This window comes from Salmo salar, chromosome 17 (genome assembly GCF_965601325.2).
Source record: "Salmo salar chromosome 17, fSalSal1, whole genome shotgun sequence".
Lineage (NCBI taxonomy): Eukaryota > Metazoa > Chordata > Actinopteri > Salmoniformes > Salmonidae > Salmo > Salmo salar.
Genome location: NC_138307.1, coordinates 23329603 through 23338259, shown reverse-complemented (window position 1 = coordinate 23338259; position 8657 = coordinate 23329603). Strand labels below are relative to the sequence as shown.

General features: G+C 49.2%; 1 protein-coding gene across 1 annotated transcript; it reads left to right on the top strand.

The window, feature by feature from the left end:
- mylz3 (myosin, light polypeptide 3, skeletal muscle) lies at positions 1-8657 on the top strand. The gene is made up of 6 exons (NM_001139728.1): positions 1-168; positions 794-854; positions 6815-6958; positions 7472-7642; positions 7913-7990; positions 8197-8657. Exons 1-6 carry the CDS (start codon positions 166-168, stop codon positions 8223-8225), a joined length of 486 nt encoding a protein of 161 aa, NP_001133200.1. The 5' UTR covers positions 1-165; the 3' UTR covers positions 8226-8657.

Below are 8657 nucleotides of genomic sequence, written 5' to 3'. Positions count from 1 at the left end.
AGAAAGTTAAAGAAGTTCCAACCCGTCACCTGACCCGCCCCGTGACATCACGACCCGATCATAAATAAGAGAGGGACATTGAGGATGGTTCAGGACCACTCTCTCTCGGGACTCCGGCTTCTTTAGTACTTCTTTCTGCCCCGTGTCAACTCCTTCATCTCCGTAATGGTGTGTACTTTTGGATTTACCACTGCCTGAATGCTTTTTTTTGTGCCTGTACATTTGTGTGGCTTTGGGGCTATTGGATTATGTAAAAGCCTGACGTTGCTTCAGCACTACCATGGGACATCTGTGTGATTTGATATAGAGATTGGATATCAACACTTGGGTGGTTCCTTTCTTTGTTAACAAAATAAGCCACTGTCATACTCCATTTTGGGGGGAAGAAACCAAGGTGGAAGTATTAGATTAGAGCTTCTCATTTGGCTCCACAGAGAAACCTTGGAATATATCCCTAATGCTAATCTGTACATCTCTACATACTTGTACCATTGAAAGCATTTAATCTAGCCATCGTCACACTAACTACTGTAATTTCTCACCTAGTGTCTAATTCATGTATTGTTCTATATCTAGAATGTAGACCTTCTATACACCTGTACTTCTATGTTATTCTGTTGAGCACCTGCATCACTTTGAGATTAGTCTCTATCACCATGGTGCCGGCGATGTGTTGGTACTTTGAGAATGTCAGGACGCCCGTGGTGCATGGTGGTGGTGGATTGGTTATAACAGGTCTCAGATCAGGTCCTAGGGACTAATCCTTGTCTTGTGCTGTGTGCATCTTTAATAGACTGATGCTGCTCCCGCTGAGGCATCTGGCGCCTCCGCTTTTACGGCCGACCAGATCGAGGGTAAGTGTGTGTGTGGAGTTAGACAGAACAAAGAGAGGGCCCTATACACTCTCTAGGTGAGGACTCTGTGTAGGACTAGGTGAGGACTCCGTGTAGGACTAGGTGAGGACTCCGTGTAGGACTAGGTGAGGACTCCGTGTAGGACTAGGTGAGGACTCTGTGTAGGACTAGGTGAGGACTCTGTGTAGGACTGGGTGAGGACTCTGTGTAGGACTAGGTGAGGACTCTGTGTAGGACTAGGTGAGGACTCTGTGTAGGACTAGGTGAGGACTCTGTGTAGGACTAGGTGAGGACTCTGTGTAGGACTAGGTGAGGACTCTGTGTAGGACTAGGTGAGGACTCTGTGTAGGACTAGGTGAGGACTCTGTGTAGGACTAGGTGAGGACTCTGTGTAGGACTAGGTGAGGACTCTGTGTAGGGACTGGGTGAGGACTCTGTGTAGGACTGGGTGAGGACTCTGTGTAGGACTGGGTGAGGACTCTGTGTAGGGACTCTGTAGGACTAGGTGAGGACTCTGTGTAGGACTAGGTGAGGACTCTGTGTAGGACTAGGTGAGGACTCAGGGTCTTTACAGATAGCTAGCTCAGTGATAAAGCATGTCCCCTGTGTTTTACAAAGTAGCACTTACCAAGTTCAATAGGCAAAATTACACTCAAATAGGTCAAGTTGCCCCCAGAATAAGTTCCCCTGTGGACTAGCTTTAGTTAGGCTCTCAAAGTGGAATTGTATGATCTGCATGGTTTCTGCACCATGAGGTCCCCTCTGTGAGGGCCTAACAAAGTGTGATAAGTCACTGGAAATGACCTAAGTTGGGTCCACTAGTTTTGGAGCCCATGGCCTTGACAACACAAGTGCAGAATAACCCAGGGGCTTGTTCAGCTGTCCAGAGGAGATTAGTGTCCCTGCTTCTATTCTGAGCAGCACTGTCTTGTCTTGAATGACAGAGCACAGTGGTCCTTAGGGCTCGCATGGCAGCCGCATCTCCGTGCAGCAGGAGCCGGATACCCCCCCACCCTTTGTTCCTCACTGAAGGACATGATCTTTTAAAAGACTCCTTCAGAGTGGCTGTTGTTTTGTGTAGAGCTAGTTGGTGTGTAGAACTGGTGACAGTTGGTGTGTGTGTGGAACTGATGGCAGTTGGTGTGTGTGTGGAACTGATGGCAGTTGGTGTGTGTGTGGAACTGATGGCAGTTGGTGTGTGTGTGGAACTGATGGCAGTTGGTGTGTGTGTGTGGAACTGATGGCAGTTGGTGTGTGTGTGTGGAACTGATGGCAGTTGGTGTGTGTGTGTGGAACTGATGGCAGTTGGTGTGTGTGTGTGTAGAACTGGTGGCAGTTGGGGTGTGTGTGTGTGTAGAACTGGTGGCAATTGTGTGTGTGTGTGTGTGTGTGGAACTGATGGCAGTTGGTGTGTGTGTGTGTGTGTGTGTAGAACTGGTGGCAGTTGGGGTGTGTGTGTGTGTAGAACTGGTGGCAATTGTGTGTGTGTGTGTGTGTGTGTGTCTATAGAACTGGTGGCAGTTGGTGTGTGTAGAACTGGTGGCAATTGGTGTGTGTGTGTAGAACTGGTGGCAATTGGTGTGTGTGTGTGTGTCTATAGAACTGGTGGCAGTTGGTGTGTGTAGAACTGGTGGCAGTTGGGGTGTGTGTGTGTGTGTGTGTGTGTGTGTGTGTGTGTGGAACTGGTGGCAGTTGGTGTGTGTGGAACTGGTGGCAGTTGGTGTGTGTGTGTGTGTGTGGAACTGGTGGCAGTTGGTGTGTGTGTGTAGAACTGGTGGCAGTTGGTGTGTGTGTGTAGAACTGGTGGCAGTTGGTGTGTGTGTGTAGAACTGGTGGCAGTTGGTGTGTTTGTGTAGAACTGGTGGCAGTTGGTGTGTGTGTGTGGAACTGGTGGCAGTTGGTGTGTGTGTGTGGAACTGGTGGCAGTTGGTGTGTGTGTGTGTGTAGAACTGGTGGCAGTTGGTGTGTGTGTAGAACTGGTGGCAGTTGGGGTGTGTGTGTGTGTGTGTGTAGAACTGGTGGCAGTTGGTGTGTGTGTGTGTGTGTGTGTGTAGAACTGGTGGCAGTTGGTGTGTGTGTGTGTGTAGAACTGGTGGCAGTTGGTGTGTGTGTGTGTAGAACTGGTGGCAGTTGGTGTGTGTGTGTGTGTAGAACTGGTGGCAGTTGGGGGGGTGTGTGTGTGTGTGTGTGTGTGTGTGTGTCTATAGAACTGGTGGCAGGTGGTGTGTGTGTGTGTGTGTGTGTGTGTGTGTGTGTAGAACTGGTGGCAGTGTGTGTGTGTGTGTAGAACTGGTGGCAGTGTGTGTGTGTGTGTGTGTGTGTGTGTGTGTGTGTGTGTGTGTGTGTGTGTGTGTGTGTGGAACTGGTGGCAGTTGGGGTGTGTGTGTGTGTGTGTGTGGAACTGGTGGCAGTTGGGGTGTGTGTGTGTGTGTAGAACTGGTGGCAGTTGGTGTGTGTGTGTGTGTAGAACTGGTGGCAGTTGGTGTGTGTGTGTGTGTAGAACTGGTGGCAGTTGGTGTGTGTGTGTGTGTAGAACTGGTGCCAGTTGGTGTGTGTGTGTGTAGAACTGGTGGCAGTTGGTGTGTGTGTGTGTGTGTGTGTGTGTGTGTGTGTGTGTGTGTGTGTGTGTGTGTGTGTGTGTGTGTGTAGAACTGGTGGCAGTGTGTCTGTGTGTGTGTGTGTGTGTGTGTGTGTGTGTGTGTAGAACTGGTGGCAGTTGGTGTGTGTGTGTGTGTGTGTGTGTGTGTGTGTGTAGAACTAGTGGCAGTTGGTGTGTGTGTGTGTGTAGAACTGGTGGCAGTTGGTGTGTGTGTGTGTGTGTGTGTGTGTGTGTGTAGAACTGGTGGCAGTGTGTCTGTGTGTGTGTGTGTGTGTGTGTAGAACTGGTGGCAGTTGGTGTGTGTGTGTGTGTGTGTGTAGAACTAGTGGCAGTTGGTGTGTGTGTAGAACTGGTGGCAGTTGGTGTGTGTGTAGAACTGGTGGCAGTTGGTGTGTGTGTGTGTGTGTGTGTGTGTAGAACTGGTGGCAGTTGGTGTGTGTGTGTGTGTGTGTGTGTGTGTGTGTGTGTGTAGAACTGGTGGCAGTTGGTGTGTGTGTGTGTGTGTGTGTGTGTGTGTGTGTGTAGAACTGGTGGCAGTTGGTGTGTGTGTGTGTAGAACTGGTGGCAGTTGGTGTGTGTGTGTGTGTGTGTGGAACTAGTGGCATTTGGTGTGTGTGGTGTGTGTGTGTGTGTGTGTGTGTGTGTGTGTGTGTAGAACTGGTGGCAGTTGGTGTGTGTGTGTGTGTGTGGAGAACTGGTGGTAGTGTGTGTGTGTGTGTGTGTGTAGAACTGGTGGTTGTGTGTGTGTGTGTGTGTAGAACTGGTGGCAGTTGGTGTGTGTGTGTGTGTGTGTAGAACTGGTGGCAGTTGGTGTGTGTGTAGAACTGGTGGCAGTTGGTGTGTGTGTGTGTGTGTGTGTGTGTAGAACTGGTGGCAGTTGGTGTGTGTGTAGAACTGGTGGTAGTGTGTGTGTGTAGAACTGGTGGCAGTGTGTGTGTGTGTAGAACTGGTGGTAGTGTGTGTGTGTAGAACTGGTGGCAGTTGGGTGTGTGTGTAGAACTGGTGGTAGTGTGTGTGTGTGTAGAACTGGTGGTAGTTGGTGTGTGTAGAACTGGTGGCAGTTGGTGTGTGTAGAACTGGTGGCAGTTGGTGTGTGTAGAACTGGTGGTAGTGTGTGTGTGTAGAACTGGTGGTAGTGTGTGTGTGTGTAGAACTGGTGGCAGTTGGTGTGTGTAGAACTGGTGGTAGTGTGTGTGTGTAGAACTGGTGGCAGTTGGTGTGTGTAGAACTGGTGGTAGTGTGTGTGTGTAGAACTGGTGGTAGTGTGTGTGTGTGTAGAACTGGTGGCAGTTGGTGTGTGTGTAGAACTGGTGGTAGTGTGTGTGTGTGTAGAACTGGTGGTAGTGTGTGTGTGTGTAGAACTGGTGGCAGTTGGTGTGTGTGTAGAACTGGTGGTAGGCGTGTGTGTGTAGAACTGGTGGTAGTGTGTGTGTGTGTGTAGAACTGGTGGCAGTTGGTGTGTGTAGAACTAACTAGTGGTAGGTAACTGGTCAGAAAAGGGTGAGCTAGAAATGAACTGTTGAGGCCCTTTATTCATTTTAGCACCTAGTTAAGTATCACGTCAGTCAGTGGCAGTCCAGTGGTATGTACACTGTCCTATACTGGATACATCATTAACACACTGTTCTTAAGACCATATACAATCACTGTATGTCATCTTATACAATACAATTATTGTATAGGTGTTATTTTATCAGACAAGTCACTATTAGAACAAATTGGTAACACTTTATCAACTTTCATAATTAAGCATTAATAAACAAATGTTTTTTCATTATTTGTAAACTTTTATAACCATTTATAATGTAATAAAATTTATTATAAAGTGTTTCCTAAAGAATCCATTGCTTCTGCATACTCTAGACTAGAGAAATTGCTATTGGCTGGAGGAGCAGCTAGGCTGGGTGCTGCAGGAATACAGGCTGGCCCTATTGGCTGGAGGAGCAGCTAGGCTGGGTGCTGCAGGAATACAGGCTGGCCCTATTGGCTGGAGGAGCAGCTAGGCTGGGTGCTGCAGGAATACAGGCTGGCCCTATTGGCTGGAGGAGCAGCTAGGCTGGGTGCTGCAGGAATACAGGCTGGCCCTATTGGCTGGAGTAGCAGCTAGGCTGGGTGCTGCAGGAATGCAGGCTGGCCCTATTGGCTGGAGGAGCAGCAAGGCTGGGTGCTGCAGGAATGCAGGCTGGCCCTATTGGCTGGAGGAGCAGCAAGGCTGGGTGCTGCAGGAATACAGGCTGGCCCTATTGGCTGGAGGAGCAGCTAGGCTGGGTGCTGCAGGAATACAGGCTGGCCCTATTGGCTGGAGGAGCAGCTAGGCTGGGTGCTGCAGGAATACAGGCTGGCCCTATTGGCTGGAGTAGCAGCTAGGCTGGGTGCTGCAGGAATGCAGGCTGGCCCTATTGGCTGGAGGAGCAGCAAGGCTGGGTGCTGCAGGAATGCAGGCTGGCCCTATTGGCTGGAGGAGCAGCAAGGCTGGGTGCTGCAGGAATGCAGGCTGGCCCTATTGGCTGGAGGAGCAGCAAGGCTGGGTGCTGCAGGAATGCAGGCTGGCCCTATTGGCTGGAGGAGCAGCAAGGCTGGGTGCTGCAGGAATGCAGGCTGGCCCTATTGGCTGGAGGAGCAGCAAGGCTGGGTGCTGCAGGAATGCAGGCGGGTCCAATGCTAGCGTGTGTTGATTACTCCGGAGTCAGCATTCTTATGTTTAAACCGAGCCGGGCAGGAGGAAATGTCCGTGCCCCTATACGGCATGGGTTTCTTAGGGCGTATCGATTGTCAGTCGGTGGTTCTAAATGCCAAACGCCAGCGGGCCTTGTAGGGGGGAGTGAGGGAGGGAGGGGGGCAGCTGCTGCAGTTCAGGAAATCACATAAGGCCCGTAATCTGTTGGATCACTTTCAATTGGGATTCACAGTGGAGTCCAGAGAAATAGTGACCTGCCTGCCATGCTACCTTTCTGCACCTCTACAGTTGATCATTATTCAGGGGACAATGAGGGAGGAATCGAACGGTCGCCTTCTTTGAATCTGCTGCACGGCAACATGAGACATGTCGTTTCTCACCATCCTCCAGTGCTGCATTTAGAATGAACTTTTACGAGGACGGTGAACATTGTGTCATTGATTGCATGTAGTTTTACTAGAAGTATTGAACAAATATCTGGTCTGTTTTGCCGTTGGTTCACAAAACCAAATGACTAATAACGACGAAGCTCCTTTTCGTCCCTTTCAATAAATAAAATATTACAACTTTGATTTATTGAAACATTTTGAGTGTGAACAAGAGTTGTCAGGATACTGTATGTTTGTGCACACTTTCCGCTTGTCTTCATTCAACTCATCGTAACTCCTCTGCGTTTCCCTCCAGACTTCAAAGAGGCTTTCGGGCTCTTCGACAGAGTCGGTGACAGCATGATTGGATACAACCAGGTGGCTGATGTCATGCGCGCCCTGGGACAGAACCCCCAGAACAAGGAGGTTGCAGCGATCCTGGGAAAACCATCCGCCGATGGTGAGACCACCACTACTCCTATAGGGATAGGTTGTGAGAACGTTGTGAGAACGTCATGATAGGTTCAGGTATAAATGTAGTATGAAGACCAAACAGGCCTCTCTACTCCTGTAGAATAAGTCAGGATGTCTGTTCTAGTCATGACATTGCAAAGTCCCACATACGTTTGCCCTACTGAATGTGGCCCCGGGGATGGAATAGTCCCAAAAGTGTAAATCCCGCCCCCATCTGGCCCTCCAGGTGGTCTTGATCAAACACTCCAGGTATTTGAAAAAAACAAATACTCTTTGAACCCACATCTGGTAACGATATGAATGTTAATTTAGTTGTCTGGTTGAAAGACTGATTATATAAAATAACAGTGATGTAACTACCATCACTAGCGAGACACTAATGTTTGTCATTGACGTGATGTGCATGATGTGATCGTATGAAAACAAGCAGTGGAAGGCTATAGATGGACCACCCTACCGTGTGTGACTAACGTCGATCTCTTCTCCTTCGTCGTGTCAGATATGGCCAACAAGAGGCTGGCCTTCGCCGATTTCATGCCCATGATGGAAAAAGTCGATAAAATAGTGAAGGGTACACTTGATGACTACGTTGAGGGTCTCCGCGTCTTCGACAAGGAGGGCAACGGCACCGTGTCTGGGGCTGAGCTGCGCATCGTGCTGGGAACACTGGGTGAGTGGAGTCGATACATTTAGACACGTTACAGTACAGCACTGACTGGGCACTGGGTTAGGGGTTAGCCAGCTAAAAAGTCTGGTTGGCTGAGTGACGTCAATCCCCTGGCCACCCTACACCCTAGGTACACTACTGCCAGATTGCTTACACCTGTCTAACAGTCTCAGATCTACACAAGTGCTTCGGGTGTAGGGTGTGTTGTTGGGGTTGATTTTGCATTCAGGATGTGTGTGTTTTCCTGACTGGCTCGTTGTTGGTCCCTCTTAGGTGAGAAGATGTCCGAGGCCGAGATTGATTCCCTCCTTATAGGTCAGGAGGACGAGAACGGCAGCATCAACTATGAGGGCAAGTCTTGTTCAACCTCTAAAGAGCAAATACCCAGGATCCTGCACAGATCTGTTTTAATAACACTATCATTAAAACATTTGTACTCTTATTTAAATTGATCAAATTGATGTTTATCAAATGATATTATAAATTAGTTTTTTTATATGATTATTTTATTTAGGTCTCTTGCTCCTGTACTTATGCGTCCTCTGTTCTCCCCACAGCATTTGTCAAGCACGTCCTGTCTGTGTAAGATAGATCAGCTCTGGTTGCCGCAGCACTATCTCCCAGACCCCATGGTGTCAGGACTGTTTTTCTAAAGACCAACCTAGGAAAGAAAAGGACTATAATGGGATGTCGAAAAGCCATTCTGTGTTTGTTTTATTTTCGTCCGTCAACTTTTCAACTCTTCACTCCTCCTCTCTACGGAAGGTACCTCTCCGCTGTCAGATGACGACCCTGGCCTCGCCTCCACCTGGGGCATGTTTCTCCACTTGGGGTGGGACGGTGACCACTCATCAAGTGGGAGGTTGTACCCTCTGCCCCGCCCACCTCATGTCATCATCATCTTGCCGGCAATGCTGGCTGGAAAAGATTGTGGATCGGCCGCCAAGCCCCTCCCCCATCAGTTATATTTATTTTCACTCTGTCGTTTCAGAATAAACTTTTCCAAAAGTACATCCCC